Source organism: Lepidothrix coronata, unplaced genomic scaffold (assembly GCF_001604755.1).
Source record: "Lepidothrix coronata isolate B3197 unplaced genomic scaffold, Lepidothrix_coronata-1.0 Scaffold12, whole genome shotgun sequence".
In the NCBI taxonomy this organism is placed as follows: domain Eukaryota; kingdom Metazoa; phylum Chordata; class Aves; order Passeriformes; family Pipridae; genus Lepidothrix; species Lepidothrix coronata.
In genome coordinates, this window is record NW_016690192.1 from 5,766,452 (window position 1) to 5,785,892 (window position 19,441).

General features: G+C 39.4%; 1 protein-coding gene across 5 annotated transcripts in view; it reads left to right on the forward strand.

The window, feature by feature from the left end:
- PATJ (PATJ, crumbs cell polarity complex component) overlaps positions 1-19,441 on the forward strand; it is a 138,219-nt gene that overhangs the window by 88,472 nt on the left and 30,306 nt on the right. For all 5 annotated transcript variants that reach the window (XM_017805634.1, XM_017805630.1, XM_017805632.1 and 2 more), the window contains 6 exons: positions 849-940; positions 9,552-9,624; positions 11,723-11,815; positions 16,008-16,079; positions 16,387-16,504; positions 17,093-17,226. In XM_017805634.1, the coding sequence (XP_017661123.1) occupies positions 849-940; positions 9,552-9,624; positions 11,723-11,815; positions 16,008-16,079; positions 16,387-16,504; positions 17,093-17,226 (582 nt within the window). The remainder of the gene's footprint in view (positions 1-848; positions 941-9,551; positions 9,625-11,722; positions 11,816-16,007; positions 16,080-16,386; positions 16,505-17,092; positions 17,227-19,441) is intronic.

The window sequence follows — 19,441 nt, forward strand, 5'->3', positions numbered from 1 at the left end:
CCTTCTTTTCTCCAGGCTGAGCCCTCCTACCTCCCTCAGCCACTCCTAGTGCTCCAGACCCATCTCCAGCTCTGTTCCATTCCCTCGGCACACCGCAGCCCCTCAATGTCCCTCTTGGACTGGGGACCCCAGAACTGTCCCCAGGTTTCAAGGTGTGGCCTCACAGTGCCCAGCACAGGGGGATGGGCACTGCCCTGGTCCTATGGCCACACAATTGCTGACACAATCCAGGTGTCATTGGCCCTCTTGCCCACCTGGGCACACCTGGCTCATGTCCATAGCCAGGCTGTTTCCCTCTGAAAACAACAGCAGTGGCTTGCACACAGCAAAAGTGTCCAAAGTAGTGTCTGTTGCTGTGCTTTAAGTGTTAGATCCATCATAGCAAAAGTGATGTGGCGTGTCCTTAAACTGTCTTTCATCTCTATGACTGTCAGTTCTGTTTCCTTCAGCAGAGCTGAGGAGTCAGCACAGTCTTAATAGCCAGTTTTCCTAAATGTCCAGTAGCCTGCAGGTAAAGTATAGGAGTGTCTGTCTAAGCATCTGTGCTATTGTCATCTATCTGATTCTTCTCAGATCAAGTTGTTTTCAAAAAATCTAGGAGCAATCCTTAAAATCCATTCTAGGGATCTGTGAAAAAAAAAAAAAAAAAGATGTCTCTCATTTGTGGCTTAGTAATAACAGTAAATTAGCTCTGCATTGCTTCCTGTTTTGTATAGGTCTAGACTTTGCAGACCACACTTTCTTTGAGCCTTATCTCCTTTTCCCACAGTACACTTGGAAGTCTTGGTTGTATAAATTAAAACAAGGTGTACTTCTCCACTTATGTGAAAACCGTTTTCTTTTAACAGATAAACAATCAGATATTGTATGGAAGAAGTCACCAGAATGCTTCTGCAATCATTAAAACTGCCCCATCAAAGGTCAAGCTGGTTTTCATACGGTAAGAACAGTTCTCATCAAAACATTTGTTGCACTTTAGTCTATTACATGACATATTTACATATTTAGCCTGTTTTGAAATTGCTGAACTTGCTCAGTTCTCTTTGAAGTGGAATAAACCTTTTTCTTGACTGTTCTTCTTGGAAAAATTGAAGAATTCTCCTTAGTAATGTAAAAAATATGAATCTAATGTCATTGAATGCTGATTTTAGGGGTGTCTGCTGAAGACTTGAGCTGTTCCTCTTGGGCTTTGGAGCACCCTGATGAGAGCTACTTCTTCCAACCTAAAGTGCTTTAGGTTGGTTCAGGATAAAGTTGAGGTGGGCAGTTTGCTCACTCAGACTTCCAGGGGGGAGTGAAAATGGGTCAGAGTCTTGGGGCTCCTGGGAAAGGAACAGGAAAGTGTGGATGGAGCACTTGGAGCACGGACTGGGTGGAAGTGTGAAGGATACCTTTGTGTGGGCATCAAAAGAGGATTTTAAAATTGAGCTTTGACTTGTTTGTGCAGAGGCGAAGCCTGACTTTGCCAAGGAGCGCTGGGATGGATTGTGTGGGAGGGAATATGCTAAAACAGCCTTTCATCTGCATAAGAATTACATGCGGGCATTTTTATTTTGCTCCAAGCATGAAAATTTTTCCTCTTTGTATGTGAATTAAAGACACCTGCATACATTCACTCAGAAGTTCGGGAAGTGTTGCTCTTATGACCCTGGGCAGGAGGTCTGGGAAGAAGCTGCCTCTTTCCCAGGACTCACATATGCTTTAATACACTGGAATTTCATAAATGTGTATTTAAGAATAAATTCCAGCTGTGACTTTTGTTGGGCACTTACGCCCATGCCATTTTATAATGTGATCTTCTCACTAACATATACATCATACTTGATATTGTTTTATATTCTCTGCTCATCCGCATATTCCCTGTGAACAATGTAATAATCTGTGGGTGAATGCATGTAAATGTGTACATTTACTGGCATGGCTCTGCCTGGTACAGCATACACAAAAATGATGGAAGAGCAACATTAGCACAGTGAGGAATGAGTTGCTATCCTTGGCAGCTCAGAGGACCTGGAGGAGATTAATGATCTTGCCTGCAGCTCCTGTGTTACTTTCCCCAGCCATTGAAAATTAAACGTCACGTACCACAACTCACTCACCATTATTTAATTGCATGTGGAAAATGTGTCTGGTTGGAAGTTCCAGAGGCAAAACCACAACTTATGAAACCAAAACGCAAGAGTGTGGGCTTCTTGCAGCCTGCCCTGCTGCTCCAAGCACTGCAGAACTCCAGGGAAGGGTCCGTGTTAGCTCCAATTGCCATGGATTGAAAATCCGCAGTGCATGTTTTACATAAAGCCATGTAAATTCTTAGCTATAATTCTCCTTTTCAGATTGTCTGTGTAGCAGTGAATTTCAAGGCAAAATTTTATCTTGATCATGTTCAAGAGATATTAGAAATAGATATTGGAAATACCATTGGGTGATTCTCGTTTCCATCGGTAGAGTTTAAAAAAAAAACACCTGATTTCAACTTTTAAGTGCTGATGATGATGTTGTAAACTTCTGTCTTCACACTTCCCAAGAGCACACACATCTTGTCACTGCTCTTGGCCTTACACTGACAACTGATGTGTCAGTTTGCTCAACCCAGAGAAAAGCAATGAAAAGGAATTCTCCCACTGAGAGGATGTCATTTGTAACTGGAGCACTGCCTCTAACATGGGGAGAAAACTGATGTCGCCTTGTTTTTTGATGTATGGTCAAATGTTAACAAAGCCGGGTTAGACTGTCCCTCTTAAAAGTGAATTTTAAGGAGAAACAAAAATAATTTTCTTTTCTCATGCAAACTATATTCCATGAGCTGAGTCTATCTTGGTGCTTCCCATTCCTACACCTTAGACCACAAAACCAGTGGATGTTATTGAATGAAAACATGGGCTGTGGCAGTCCCAGGAGTCTTATCCGTGGCACAGTTCAGTGGAAAAAGTGGGGGTTTTGGCTTTATCAACTATAATATAAAATGGGGATATCGAAATGCCACTACTTAACACAATGTGGTGCCAGCTGGAGTAAATAAGAGCAGCAAGAGGCATCTTGAATCTGCACATGCCTTCAATGGCTTTCCCAGCTGCAAACAAAGTGCTGAGTGTAGCAGGCTGAGCTCTCCTGGTAGGTTTTGCCGCTTGGCTGGTTTCAGATATGTTCCTCTGGGCTCTAATGATGTGGAAAGAGCGGGATACCATCACATCTATCATGCTTTGAAAATGATGGAGCCAGTTGCAACAGAAATACTACTGCTTTCCTCCTCCTGAGCGCTGTCATCCCTGAAACTTCTCCTAAAGGTAGAAGGTGTGTAGAGTAACACAGCCAAAACACATCCAGGAGCATGAAGAGGCCACAGCTCGCCATAGCAAAATAACATGTACTGCAGAAGTTGTGAGAGAAATCAGTTTGCTCTTCATGTGCATGAAGATATTAATATTTCAGTTTCACCAGTGAAAGGCCTGCATAGATTACAGTTTTTCAGAAATACGTCAGTCTGCAGCCTGAAAGGTTCCTGCGTGCCTGACTGAGCTGACCTAGGACATAAAAGCCAAACTGGTGAAACTCTTGGTCTATTCCAAGTGCCCTCTTTGACACCCTGAGGCCTTATTTTCCTGAGATGAAGGATGCTCAGCGATAAGTGTGGTGCTTTTCACTTCGAAGCAGGAAACAGCATCAAGGTTTTTCCTATTCCTGCTGTTTCGGTTCATGTGTAGGGCAGGGAGATGTTTCCATAAACTCTTTAATCAGTTGTGAAAGAAGCCCAGAAATTCCTGGGCACAGAAAAGCCTTTCTGTGAGAACTATAATAACTATCATTAAATAACTTAAGAGAATCACAGAATGGTTTGGGTTGGAAAGGACCTTAAAGATCGTCTCGTTCCAACCCCAAATTTATTTTTTTTCTAGAAAAAGATAAAGAATATAAGGTGACCTCAGCCTTTTTGACTTCTTACTAAGTTACTGAGTTACCATTTGTGCTATAAAAATCTGTTCACACTTTTTTATATTCAGGTAGTGTTACAATTGCATTCCCACCCTTTCCTGAAATTTTTGCTGATGAGACATAGTGCAGTAACTGTTGTGAGAATCACAGATATCCCCCTATATTTGAAGGCTTCTCACTCTGGTTTATGAGCATCTTTTCCTCAATTAAGTTGATAATGATTATTTAAAACTGTTGATTTTGGCCAGATTCCAATATATAGGTCTTAGCACAGCCCTGTTTCCCAGTGGTCTCATTAATTACGTGAGCTTCTGAAAGCATCTAAAAGATTTGCAGTTACAGTGTCAATATATAGTGTCAATATAGTGGCAATAAGTGTTGTAATGTCTTAGTTACCTTTTGAAATTGTTGGTCTAAATCTCCAACAGGAATTAGCCAGGTAATAATATCAGAAATGGACATGCTTCTTGTAGGAGTGTCTGTGCCCTAGTTCCCAAAATAGAAAGTGTTTCTATCCGTTGTGGTTTTTGTTCATGCATTGTAAGTCCATCCTTGTAAGATGCATAATAAAACAATATAATTAGATTTTACATCTGTAGTAGGAAATCCAGTTTATATCAGAATGCTCTTTTACAGGGAGAATTTTATGATTCAGCAAATTCAGTGGTTTTTTCCATGCTCAATTAACTGTCTTTAATCTGGTTTAGTGCTTCACTGTTGGTATAATAAGCAGATCAAATATAGTTGAATGCTTGAATCAAAGTGAATGCCACTGATTTCAAACCATCCTCCCATTGTGTTCAGTTTTGTGAGTCATTCTTTGGTCTACCTTTATTCTTTAAAAGAAAATTGTCTTGTGCTGTGATGAAACATGAGAAGTGCTTTCAGAGTAAGGGACTTTGCTGATTTAAATACCATCTGTTTGCTGTCCAGAGCCCTCCCACACTGCAGTCATCGTTCTGTTATCTTTGCTTCCTGCTGATGGGATTGTAGCTCCTTGATGAAGCCCACAAATCTCTGTCACCCAACCCCTCCTTCCATTTCCAGGTGTAATTCTAAAGACTATTCTGTTATTTATGGTGGCATGCAAAGGAGAGAGATCCTTCTACTCCAAGGACTGGGAAAGCCAAGACAGTGTCTGGGTTGGCTGTTTAACAGTCCCCATTGCTGTGACTTTGTCACTGGTCTTTGCTCTTCTTTTAAAACCTCCATAAGTAACATTTTATGTTATGTACCAATCTCAAATGCTGTCATACTTCAGATAATAATTTCTTGTTTGTTCTAACCTACATAACCCCGTGTGGGCCAGGCACTTAAGAGTTAGACTCAGTGAGCCTTGTGGGTCCCTTCCAAGTCAGAATATTTTGTGATAATTGACCATATTTTAATAGTATAAACTCTGTTTTTACTTGCTTTGATTGCTTAGGTTCTTTCATGTGGGAAAGCTTAAAAAGTAAGCCCTTACCAGGCACTGTGTGTGCAAGTTTGAACATTTCCTGTTTTCTTCAGAGCTGTTTCCTCCTTGCTGTCATACACATGTGGGAACAAGCACACAGTTGAGGAAGTTAAGTAATTTGGGCTCTTTCAAACCTTTGAAGACCTAAGCTATAGTTTATATGTACATTAGTTGTTCATTTAAAATACCTGGATGCATTTGGCTCTCATGTAGTTAGGAGTGGATGGAGAGGAAATGGAGAACAAGACTGTTCTTGCTGCTAATAGGAGAATTTTTTTGAGAAGATGCATAACACAAAGGTCTTTTTGACCCAGCTGAAGGAATAATCCAGTGTGGCTTCTCAGTGTGCAGCTTTCCTGCAGCTCCTCTTTTCCAAAGGAACTTCTAGAGGGAAAACAAAGATGAGAAAATGCAAGATCCTGCCCGGATTTTTTTTTTTTTTTAATTAACAAGCAGGATGTGGACAGTATATGTTTTTAGTAATTTGCAGGACTTTATGTCCTGGTGTCACAAGTAGTGGGAGTTCTAAGGCTTACAGAGCAAATGTTTATTCCCTTCGTCCACAGATCTGTTCCAGTAAGATGTCATATCACTTCATACAAGGGTTTTTATTCTGATTCTTCATGTACCTTTTATTCCCAAGAAACATCCACAACCACTTACAAAGCTGTTGTCAAATGATCTCTTAGTGTTCATGAACTGTGTAGTTGCAGATAGTTTGGCAGGAGAATTGTGTCCCTTAGTTTAGACAACTAGAGGACATCTGGACTTCTGTGATTAGTCAGCAGTTATCAGGAGCCCCCAAAGAGCAATTCTATTCATCCTGTCCTAAATTAAGTCATTTAGGTGCTGGGATTGCCCTTTTGAGTGGGTCTGGTTTAGGATTTGGCTTGGTTTTTGTACTGATCATAGAAGTTTGGACACTCTTGTAGGTGAGGTGCTCTGCTTTAGACAGGCAAGGAATCTCATTCCACATTAAACAAGGATTTTCTTGGCATTGCATGACAATGAGCTTGTACCACCACAAACCTGAGGGATGTAAGAGTAAGTAAAATGGAAACCAGAAAATTTTCACAAGGGCAGCAGTGACAGGACAAGGGGGAATGGCCTTTAGCTGAAGGAGGGAAGATTCAGATTAGATATTAAGAAGGAATTCTTTGCTAGAAGGGTCATGAGGCACTGGAACAGGTTGCTCAGAGAGATTGTGGGCTCCCCATCTCTGGTTGGATGGGGCTTTGAGCAACCTGGTCTAGTGGAAGGTGTCCCTGCCCTGGAATTTGTGGGAGGAGTGATGAATTCCTTTCCTACTCAGTTTATGTGGTCCCAAAGAAATTTAAACAGCTCTCTGGTGCCCACCCAGGAGGTGGGCTCCTATCCCAGTATCAGATACCAACCAGTCTAGGAGCTGGAATAAGAGCCATGAATGTTTGTAATTTTTGCAGATAATGAAGGGGGAACACCTAAGCCTTCGTGCTGTATAAATTTCATTTATCTTGCTTTGACTTGAGACTATGAAGCTGTGTCTTGACTGTGAAGGGTTTAGACACCTTAACCCCAAGCAATAGTGAGCACTGGTAACTGAGAACAGCTTTTTTGGAGGTGGTTATGGAGCAACTATTGGCAAATACATTGAATTCTCAATTGCAGTCACTGTAATTTGAATATGATGTTCAGACTTCTAAGCTGTCTGCTCCTGCCTCAAAAGAAGATGATTACTCCTTTTAGTTGTAAATAAATTCACATTTTAGTTGAGGACACTTATGGAAGTGGAGAGCAGAAACAGCAATTTATTATTAGATCTGTCACTTTAAAATATGTTCTCACTTTGATTCTGCTTTGAAGCATTCTCCTTTGAAGCAGCATTAAAGTATTTAAATATGTACGAGTCCTAGCAGGGGGAGATTACAAGTTGTGACACTGTATAACCTTGGGGGGTTTTATATTTTTTCCTTTTTTTCCCAGGGAATTACTGTAAGTGGGTTTTTATTGCTTGAAATAAAAATGGCCATCCATTTAAAGCTGCATAAAGATATTTTCCCATTGATAGAAAAAAAAAAAGAGTGTGTCTATATGAAGTCAAAACTAGTTTGGATAATTAATTACATCCCAGTTTGTCAGGAGCTTCTGTGTAGCAATTTTTAGAGTATTTCCTACAAATATTTATACATACTTTGTTATTTTCTTGTTTAAGTCTAATTGTGAGCTACGGAGTGGGGTTAGTTTTCATGCTGATTGTGCTTTATATAAACTATTATCAGAAAAAACTCTACAGTCAAAGAAAAACTGGGTGGGCTCTGACACCTCACATGGGATGGTTTATTCTTGTAGGTTAGAAAAGCAACATAATGAGATCGATGTCTCACGAAGATAAGAGGAGGGAGAATGTCCTTGCCCAATATGCCTGGCGGGGTAAAATGCACTTGGAAATTGTGAAATGCTGATGAAATTCCTGGGCTTGGTTCCGTGCCTGCCTCAGATGTGTGTCTTGGCCCCATGTCTCTGCATCGCGAACCGCGCCGTGATCTGAGCGTGGTTTCCCACTCTTGCAAGGCTTTGAGCAGGGCCAAGAGGAGAGGCTGGGAGCGAGTACAGAAATGAGCAGCACCCAACCAGTCCCTTTGAATCGTATGGCTGTTTGGTTGAAGATAAGTAAATGAATTCACCAGCCTTTGCCTGCAGGATTTATCATTTCAAATGCCTGTGACTCCCATTTGCTGCTGTGCTGAGAGCTATTGATTCACAGTGTTATTTCTCAGTGATCAGAACATGCTTCTGTTTATTAACTTCATATGTTTTAGCTTCATGTGTTTAACTCTCAAGGGATAAAATAAGACTTTTTTCTTTCAGGCACTTCTGTAAAACGTTTTTAAGCACATTCTAGTCTAATAGCTTATTCTAGAAATGAAAGAGGAAAAAATCCTGCTTGTGTCACAGTGACATGGAATGTAGTAAACAGGACCAGAAATCAAACCCAGAAGACCCACTGCATGAAAAGTCATTTCCTTTCATCTCAGAAGCTGTGAAGCAGCAATATTGCTGATTCCTCCTAAAAAGGAGACCTGCAAAAAGGTTGGAGAGGGACTGTTCACAAAGGCATGAAGTGATGGGATGAGAGGAAATGGCTTGAAGCTGAATAAGGGCAGATGTCAATCGGATATGGAAGAAATTCTTCCTTGTGAGTGTGGTGAGGCCCTGGCATAGGTTGGCCAGAGAAGCTGTGGCTGCCCCATCCCTGGAAGTGTCTAAGGCCGGGTTGGATGGGGCTTGGAGCCACCTGGGATAGTGGAAGGTGTCTCTGCCCATGGCAGGGGATTGTGATGAGATGAGCCTTAAAGTCCCTTCCAACCCAAACCATTCTATGGTTCTATGATGATTTGCCTTAGATGTTATCACTGAAATCATATATTACTTGGTTTCATTTTACAGAGGCCAAAAAAATGCAGAGCTAATTCCACAAGCCCCATCATTTTAAATGGCAGTTGAGAAAAAACATTAGCAAGGCAGAAGTACTGTTTAATGAAAAAAAAATAGACTTTTGGAAGTCACAAAGTAATCAGATGTCAACTTCAGAAGCATTTTAAAGAGGAGAGAGGAAAAGATGCCATACATCATAAGCATCTTGGAGAAAATAATGCAGGGAGAATCAGTGTTCATCTCCTCTTATCCCTGCATTTCATAACATTTATTCCAAGTTTTTACATTAAATCTTTTCGAAAATACCACAGCAAAAAGGGACAAAAAAAAAAGAAACCGCAATCTAATATATTACAACAGATATTGTATTTCAGTAATGTGGATGTGAGACTATAAACAAGCAGCTTACTGACATGGACACTATTAGAAGAGGCTAACGAAGTGTTAGCACATCTGCTGATGTGTAGGGACCATAAACTCCAACTGCATCCTCTGCTAATCCACACAAAATCAGATTTCCAAAGGATGTGATGTCAGCACGCCCCAGATGAAACTACTGTGGTCCCAGGAAGGGATGTGATCTGTTTGCAAGCAAAGAAGAGCCAAAATGAAGTGCTTTTCTAAGCTTTAACTCTGGTAGGCAACAGTGAATTTTTGTGCTACTGAGAGTAATTTCTTGATGGGCAGAATCAACTCAAAAGGAAAGTTTGTCCATGATGGTTTGGTGTGTAACATGTTCTTTGTTGTACAGGAGTGAAGATGCAGTCAATCAGATGGCTGTTACTCCCTTCCCATTACCTTCAGGCTCCCATTCTTCCATTGAGGTAAGGTTTGTGGGTTGTTATTTTTAATTAGAGATTGCTAAATTAGATAGATTAATCATAATTAGCAGCTCGTGATAAGTTCGAGCACCTTGTCTAATTAAACCCTGAATCATAAAATGCGTTGGGTAGAGACTTGACCTAATAGGCTTATTTTCCCCGTCTCTTTTTTATTGATCTCAGTGTTACTGAAAGGCATTAGCAGCAGGTATTAAAGATGTTATTGCTGTACAGGAGGAAGTGAAGGCTCCAAACTAAAACCTTGCCACCTCCTAACCTGCTCTTTTTTCAGCTGGTTAGAGTAGTCGTGGTGAGGAACTTTCGCCTAGAACAACCTTCCAGTGCAAAAACTATCTTAGTTTAGTAATGTTACCAGTGTTTTCCATCATTAGAGTTGCTACCTCAGGCCCAGTGGAGACTGATTTCTTTCCTGAGCACCGTGAATCCCTGCAGGGTCACCACACTGTTATTATTTTGACATCTCAATGTGGCGTAACTAAATTTTCTAGATAAACTACATGCTTAGCCTTGCTGTTGCTTTTTAATTCTATTTCTGTTTGAGCTAATAAAGCAAAAGATGCTTTATAATTAAATTGAGGTTTGGTCTTGCCATGATGAAATTCATGTGCATTGAACTCCTGGTATTTCCATGAGCATCACTGTGATCCCTCAGCACAGGTCCATGTGAGGTAATGCTGGATGCATCTCCTGTTTGCATCTCCTTGCTTGCTGTTGCATTCCAGGTTATTTTACCACTGATGGCTGTTCCATGCAGGCCTAGTGCTGTACAGTGCAAGAACTGCTTAGATTTTATTTGTATCTGAGTAATATTTGGGCATGCTTTGGCTTCTCGTTCTCGCCTTCATCCCAGCAGCATGTCCCGTGTGCAACTGGTGCATTGCAAATTACAGTTCACAGAGTTCGTTTTATTTTTGTTGACTCTTTAATACCTGCATTTGTTCCCAGCTTTTTTTAATATTTGTGTCTTCAGGATGAAGCAGGAAACTTTGTTTAGGCACATTCTGTGCTGTGGTCAAATAACTATAATTAGACTCTACCAAAGCCTGTGTTGTGTTTGTCTTTAGAGGGAGATGCTTGTGGGTTGAGTTTCATGCATTAATGGCAAACTCTTACTATTTACATTATGTTTGTTTTATAAGTAAATGCAGGTTTTTACTTATAGCTAGTATTTTTTTTATTATCTAAAATAAATGTAACCAACAATAGTGATGTTGTATAGAAGTATGCATTGCTTTCCTTTGGCAGCTCTTCCTGTCTTTAAATAAAGAAAAAAAGCCTTATATCCTGAAATTATATCTTCAAATGTCTTTGAAATAACTGAATAAATATTTAACATTGTGTCTTATGTGCACCCTGCGTGTAGCTTGTCAGATCACATTAAATAGCCTGGCTGGTGTAATGGAATATCAGGGTGCCATAGTTACCATCTATTATTGTGTTAGTTTCCTTCGTCTTATCTCTTTATCTTCATCTGATCTCTTAATATTCATCTTATGCACTTCAATGTAAAATGTCTAATGAAAATTCAGAAATAATTTTGTTTCTATGACTGAAGGTATTGAAAATTTACTTTTTGCAGATAGTTCATTTTGCTTTGCAAGAGAGAACAGCTCCAAATTTGGATCAATTATTTTAAAATTAAGTAAATCAAAATAATAGATAAAAATCTTTTCAAATTCGGGACCTGGTTGGTTTAAAAAAGGGAATGAGAATCAACATGTTAAATTTTACATGTAACTGAATTAGTGATACTTTAGACTAGGCAGGTTTAGATGGGATATTGGGAAGAAATGGAGGGTGGTGAGGCTCTGGCACAGGTTGCCCAGAGAAGCTGTGGCTGGCCCATCCCTGAAGGTGTCCAAGGCCGAGTTGAACGGGGCTTTGAGCAACCTGGGATAGTGGAAGGTATCCCTGACCATGGCAGCGGATGGAACGGGATGATCTTCCAACCCAAACCATTCCATGATTCTACCAGCCTGTTCAAACTAGGTTTCCTGTAATGTGCTGAGTATGAAACAGAGATATCGAGGAGGCCTCTTCATACATCTGTTTAAAAACTGTTGTCAATCCTTTCCCCCAGGATCATGGTGGCACTGAACCTGCAAGTGGTGACGAAGACCCGAGTTTGGAAGTTGTCATGAAAAGTTTGACTGATGAGGAATCCAACAAAGCTGTAAGAGACTTAAAACAACATTTAATCATTGATTAGAGCTTAGGAAATGGAGGCTCACTGGCTTGATTGCTTTTCTCTGCTTTTTTATTGGAGTGTTGCAGCACTTATGTCAAAAAATACCCAGTATATGTAAAAGCAAGTTCTCAGCTTTACATACACAGACTGTTTTCATGAACTAAGCAGTCAGTATAATTTGTTAAAATATCGAGATAAGAGTTTTCATGTAGCCTTTTGGCCCTCTCTTGGATTCTTGGTGAGTGAAGGCATTGAGTTTCCACTCCTGCCATCCATGTGTGACAAACTTCAGAAAAAAGCCTGGTTTGTAAATCGTATTCTTATTTATATTCATAGCTTCATAAATTCTAAGGCCAAAATGTCTATTATCATAATCTAGTCTTGCCTCCTGAATAACACAGCTATAGAGTTACTCTCAGCAATTTCTGCATTAAGCTCATAACTTGTGGTTTAATGTGGGTCTGTCAGTGTGCACTGTAATAAATACTCAACTCCTCATTGATACAGATGGAGCTTTTTGTTGTTTAATAGGTCAGAATTGTGCATTATCAGAAATCTGAAAGTCCTTCAGGGTGCAGCTCTAATCTCTTTTTTTTGGACTCTATGTTAAATAAAGTTTAAAATGGAAAACTACTAAACATAACTAACCTAGAGGTGCCTAAAATTTGCTGAGGCAGATTTTTTGCCCTTCTCCTGTTTCAAGGAGTGCATTGGCTGAGACTTACTGTGCCTGCACAGTCTGTATGTGTCCTCAGCTAAGAAAACCTGACATTTTTGGATGGTTTTTCTCTTACATGTTTTCTTCCTGCCCCATCATGTCTTTTGCAGAGTGTCCTGGGTTTTGCAAATATAAATTGAATATACATAATGTTCTGTAGCTAGTAAGTAATTAATGAGTCTGTGAACTCCAAGAGTTAGAAAGTGTTATGTACTATTCAGTCATTAGAATTAATCACCATGGATTGATTTATGTTCCTAATGGATTACAAAGAAGTTGAATTATTGCTATTTGGTAGCTTTGTGCACAGTCCTTTGATAGGCTGGAATATAAATGAATCAGAGTTTTATTGTATGTATTTACAGGTGTTATTCACCTGATTTTATTAGTGTTCTTGCTCAACTTGGCAAGAAACTTTAGAGAAATTACAAGGTAATATGAGAAATTGCTCAAAGACTGAAGTGGATAAAAATATATAAAATCTCTTATACAGAAATGAACTCTTGGTATAAGCTATTGTGCTGTGCAGCTTTTTGAATAATATTAGAGGAGATGTGAATTTAATGGGGAAAAAAATTGCAGCAATCCAAGAGAGGTGTGGAGGGAAGATACCTCTGGAACAACAGGAAACCCAGTATATATTGGCAGCTTCTTTTCAGACTTGAAGCAAGAAAGAAGGGAACTGTGAAGCCAAAAGGTAGGAGTTGAAAAGTTTTAAAAAAAAAAAAAAAAAAAAAAAAAAGATGAAGAGTTGTCCAAAATAGAGCAGTGGCAGGAAGGTAAGAAAAGACAAAGGCCTTCATTCAGTAGATATTTGCTTAGAGGTGGCTCGCTAATTTCTCCATTAGATAAACACTATTGAAAAGTTTAGGGCTAGGAGGTGGATTTAGAAAAGTATTGGAATGTCTATAGATCCAACTGCTTGTTCCATAACACCTTCAGTTGGGCCAAACCTTGGTTTAGGAGTATAAATGGATGAAAAATAGTGGCAAAAGGCAGTTTCATAATTTCAGTTATCTTTCCATCAGGATTTTAAAACTACATGGCAAATATTTCTGAGTGTATCTTAAGTTCGGTAATACTGACCAGAAGGAAGTGGGTTTGTAGTCACACTGGTATTAAGACTCTGACACAGCAGAGCAGCACAAGAAAGCTCAGTATTTTGGGGAAAAGAGATTTCTCTTGCAGTCTTTAGTGACTGTAAAGGCAAAAGAAAACCCAGTACCTTGTTTTTCAGAGCATGATGGTTGTTATTAGAGCCTCAGTGCTACTTCACCGTTGTTGAATTTCTCAGTCATGTGTCAGGAGAAATCAGGAATGTAAAAGTCAACAAGTAAGATCAAGTTCACTGAGTAAATAAAAAGTATGTGCTTATCAGCAGAGATCTTCCACAAGTATGTACAGCTCAAAGCATGGGCAGGATGTCTCACCAAGTGACAGCTGTAATAAAAGGAAAACTAAAAAAATTCGCATCGTTCTTCATTCATCTGTTGCTGATAAATTTGTCAGTCTCTCCCAACATACTCTTTGTTGTCACTTCATCACTTTAAAAGCTATAAAGTTCTATAATGGACATCATTGTAGACTTGGATGATAAGAAGGGGGAAGGAAAACAACTTTACTTCTGAACTGGAGCCAGTGGAAGTGTTAGGCAAAGTCTGAGTGTTTATTAGCTGAGGTTTGAGGTGGCCTGAGAGAAGGTTGTGGGTTTCTGAGGACTGGAGCAATCTCGCTTTCCACGAAGTGTTGTTGGAAGAGAATTGATATAAGAGGGCTTTGAGATGTTCTGGAAAGTTTTAATTCAACAAAGGTAAAAATGGTATGTGAAAATGGATTCATTTTCCTTTAAAGATTTGAACCTGGAAAAATAATGTGTCTTTACCACAAACAGAAAACACAATCTTGAAACATTGGCAAAGAGGAGGAGCTTTGTGAAAATGCTTTTGGATGGATTTGAGGGGTTTAAATTAGATTAAATCAGTCGGTTGCAGGCTTATGACAAATCCTGAGTGTCCAATTTGGTGCTTATTTTATTCAGGTACCTCTAGCACAGTCTTAGTTAAAAGATTAGAGAGATGTAAAGATGATGCTTGGTGTTTACTTGATGTTCAAGATGAAGTTTCACATTTCAGTCACATATCACAATGAAAAAGGGAAGTATGAAATAATTTTTCATTGCTCACTAAAACAATCTCTCAGAAAATGACAAAGCAGTCTTCCCATTTCTCCCCTGACACCTCTGATAATACAATGAGATCACCACTTTATCTTTTTTCCCGTTATCCATTTGGATAATTGTTAGAGTTGTAGAACTACAACTTGGAGAAAAATGCAGGGGAAAAAAAAAGATCCTGTGGGACTTGGCATCATTTAACATAATAAAACTTTAGCAAACAAGGCCAGTATTTTCAAGCTTGGTTACCTAAAATTTGATTTGCCTTTTTTTTTTTAATGTATGAATTGTCATCTTAATTAAAAATTCTTTTGAGATGCAGAATATCTCTGTTGTCTTTTGAAGCTGGTACTCAGCTTTTCTGCAAACAGGGCTGTTTATCAGGGTTTTTAACATGGGGAAAGATAACTGATACTCGAATCAAAGTGACCCCAGTTTGGCTATGAGCTAAAGAGGGAGAGCACTGTAACTGTCTGGAAGCAGTTGTAGAAGTAGGAGATAAAAAATATATTTTAGTGGTTTGCAAGGATTCAAAAAGAAATAAGGCTACAAGTGGAGCCTGTGATTGAAATACCATTGTTGGAGATCTTAATAATGAGGCCGGAGGATGCATTTTAGGCAGTTATTTTATCTAAGAGTGCCAAAAAGGGAGGGGGAGGTGGAGAGAGCAGATGACTTTGAGCCCTGTTCTGCTGTGGGCACTCTGGTCATTCCAGAGGACACACTTCCTTCTTCTATAGAGCTTCATGTTACTCTGGAGCAACATAGAGCACATGTGATAATCTCCTCCCTGAAAGACCCTCCCTTACGTTGTATGGCTTCAAAACTGTGGCGTGTGTTTTTAATAATTCCTGTGTTCACACTGGATTTTTCTCTTCTCATTTTGGATTTCAGCTTTGTTTGGTACTGCAAATGGATTTACACAAAGAAATTATAATCTTAGAACCCAACTCAAATTCTAGGTTTGCCATGGGCAGGGACACCTTCCACTATCCCAGGTTGCTCCAAGCCCCATCCAACCTGGCCTTGGACACTTCCAGGGATGGGGCAGCCACAGCTTCTCTGGGCAACCTGTGCCAGGGCCTCACTAACCTCACAGGGAGGAATTCCTTTCCAATATCCCATCTAACCCTGCCCTCTGACAGTGGGAAACCATTCCCTCTTGTCCTGTCCCTCCAAAATATCACTGCGTTAGCACAGAATCATCATTTTGAGTTTTGGAGGATATTTTATTTAAGCTAAAGAGACATTTTCAATGCACCTAACTTTCTTTTTTTCTTTTTTAGGATGTGAAACATAGAGCTGAGAAACCAGTGGTGGCAAATGAGCAGGAAACAGAGGAGCAGCTCCCAGAAAATGTACGGGTGTTTAGGAAAATATCTCTGTGTTTATGTTAACCAGAAAGGGAGGGTTCTGAGGGCTTCATCTAGTTGAAGAGTGAGTGATTTATGAGGGGAAGGGGCTAACTGGGGAGACATTAAAATAATTTTATTGGTGGAAACTTGAAAAATTACTTCTTTTTAAGTATGTGGAAATTGCTTGTTTTCCTTCTATTAAGTTTGAGGATTTAGTAAGGTATGATAATGAACAGCTAATGATAATATCAACTTAATCTGCTATTCTATGACTGATAACTGATCTCTCTTGCTTCTGCTTTGCTTTTAGGACCTCAACCAGATCAAACAATCTAAATCTTCAACTAAAGTGCCAGTCAGCTTACAGGAGATACCCCTGGAGCCAGCACCTACTTACCTTTCTCCAGAGGCAGAAGTCACCAGCCGTAGTATGAACCAGTTCTTTTTTTCACAGTATAGTGTATTTTTAATACCTTAACCCAGGATGGATGTTTCCATTTTGCTTTCCAGATAACTTTTACTGAGATTTTTTTTTCTTTGAACATCCAATGACCTATTTTTTTATAGTGTTTGTATTTTTCTCTCATTTTACAATTTTTGAGAGCTTGAAGGTGTCTTTGCTTGTTTTTCTTGACTTCTATGTACAAAGGTCTTGTTCCTGTTTTTGAGTAAAATACAAGTCAAGACAGTTTGGGAAATTTGTCTGTTCCATGGTGCTGGAATATGTACTTATCTGTCCTGAATTGATCGGGACCCCTTGCCATCATGATCTGAATTGTCTAGATTTTAACTGAATTAGATGTGCTCCCAGATGTTTACTCTGAACATTTACTTCCAGAACTCAAGTTGTTCTGATTTAAAGAATTCAGAGGTGACTCAGAATAGTCCTCTAGTTCAGTTGTTTAAAATTAATAGGAAAATATGAGCTTATTAGTTGTTGTTGTACAATTCCTTTGGTGGTTTTAATTTTCTTATTGTACAGTGTGACTTATTTTTTTACCTTTTTATGGTCTTAGGTGTCTTTCCACCTCCACTACCTGTGGATCCAGCAACATGTCCCATAGTTCCAGGGCAAGAGATGACTATAGAGATATCTAAGGGTCGGTCAGGCCTGGGACTCAGCATCGTTGGGGGGAAAGACACTCCACTGGTGAGTTTCTATTAATCTAGTATTTGCTGTCCTTTTTAAAGAACAGCAGGCAAAGACAAAGAAAACATGGAAAATAATAATCCCCTTAATGTCTAATTGCTGTAATAAGTTGTTCAGGACAGGGAGGACAAGCCAACAACTCCAGTCTCCAATAATAATTGATAGTTTTGCCTTGTATCAGATCAGTTGCTGTTCCTGTTTAAATTGAAAGGTTTATGTTTCAGTAATGCTTTCTGCTATGGTCAGAGGTTACAAGTGTATATTCTTTTATTTAACCATTATGAATTAAGAGTTGCAAGCAGGTAAGTTACCAGAATGGTTGGACTAGAAATTAATGTTGCAGAGGCAGAGCTGCTTCAGCAAGGTTAACACCTCTGTCTGGAGAGCAGAAATGCTTAGTAGCTGTTGAAATAAACTGTGATTTATCTGCTTGACACCAAAGCCCTTGCTGAACAGAGGTAAACCAAAGGTAATCTTTTATTGTTTTCTGTGTCTTTTGGCTTAATCTGCCTCTTGGATGTTCTGTTTATTAAACAAATATCTTCAGATGAATTAAAACATATCAATTCAAGTGTAAGCTCAACAAGCTGGTTGCTAAACCCTTCTCTGCCTCTGCTCTTGCTGTTTCCTCTCCCTTTTCCATTTAAGAGATATTATGCTACAGTGTAAAAGATGCCAGATTGGGTTATTTGAATGTCAAATTCAGTTCTTTCAGTAAACAATTCTGCTGCAGAGGTATCTTTACTGGATTCTCCTGAATCCCCTGCCACAGAGACACTTCAGGCAGTGGAACCGCTCTGGTACATGCAGATGGTCCCCAAAATATCATAGTGGGACGTCATTAAGCCATGAAGTGCAGTGAATGTCAACAGGTACAGATAATTTCAGTGTAGCAGTCCTCTTCCAAGAGACCAAGAAAAAAAGAAGAAAAACAATTCAAAGGAAAAAAGAAAGGAAATTGAAAGGAAAAAGATGGTTTTGTTTTGCAAAGTGTAGGCTGTACCTTTTACAGCATTGAAACTGAAATTGGAAAAAGTTCAGCTTTTGGTCCCGTTTATCCCAGTCTCCAATTATGCAGAGTTAGGTTGAATTGCTCTGTTTCACATAGAGATGGAAATGAGTTATGTTGAAGGCTTAAATCAGCCTGTATGGTTTTCACTCTCTCCATCCACGCACAGTTTTGTCCCAGTCCCTTTTTTGTCAAGCTCCTTAGTGTTGAGTAAATTCAAATAAGTTGCTCAGTGTTAGTCATCTCCCTGCTTTTTCATTTAACTGGAATTTGGAAATAATACATGGCAGTCTGTCAGACACAATATGGTGCTTGTCTTTCATGAGATTTTAATATAAATAAATGAAAATTGTAAATAGCTGCTTTACAGAGCAGATGAGAAAAATGCAAAGGATTTTATTCTTTAAATTGAATAAATGGTTTTCGTTAAGTGTTATACTTCCATTAGTTCATTCATTAAAGTGTCCTCGTAGGAATTGATTTTAAAAATCTATGCACTTGAGTGCCATAACTAAACCTATGAAGGGAGGGAGGTCCAACTTCCCACTTTCTGATCCTCGACTTACAGGACGTACCAAAATGAGATCCTGTTTCTTTTCATATTTCTGAATCTACTCGTTCAAAGGCAAGAAATGGTGTTTCATAAGGAACAATTTGCTTTTGGGAAACCACATTCTAATCTGACCATTTGCCATGTGCAGAGACCCTCTCTGGGATTCTCCATAACTTGCTTATGCAAAATGGTCTGTGCAAACCTTTCTCCTCAGGGCAGGCACTCAGGGTTGTGTCTTTAATGAGATCCCAGAATCCTAGAATAGTTTGAGTTGGAAGGGACCTTCAAGATCATCCAGTTCCAACCCCCTACCATGGGCAGGGAACCTCCCATTGCACTGCTTTGTGCTTCTGATCTCCCCCAAATTACTTTGCTGCCTTTCCTTTTCTGCCATGAAGTCAGAAAACCTTTTGTAAAGAGTTGAAGTTCACATGATATAACAGAGTAAAAGCAAATATTCCTCAGGGCTATAGGGAAGTTTCTGTCTTGCTGAGTTTCATGGTTTAGAGAGGAAATGTAACAAAATAGGTACATGGAATTGAGTGATGTATTTGTCTTGCTCTCTGTCATTTGTTTTTAACTCAGTTATATAGATGGACATCTTTTGTAGTTTAAAAAAGGCAGTGCAGAGAGATTAGAATGAAGCTATAATT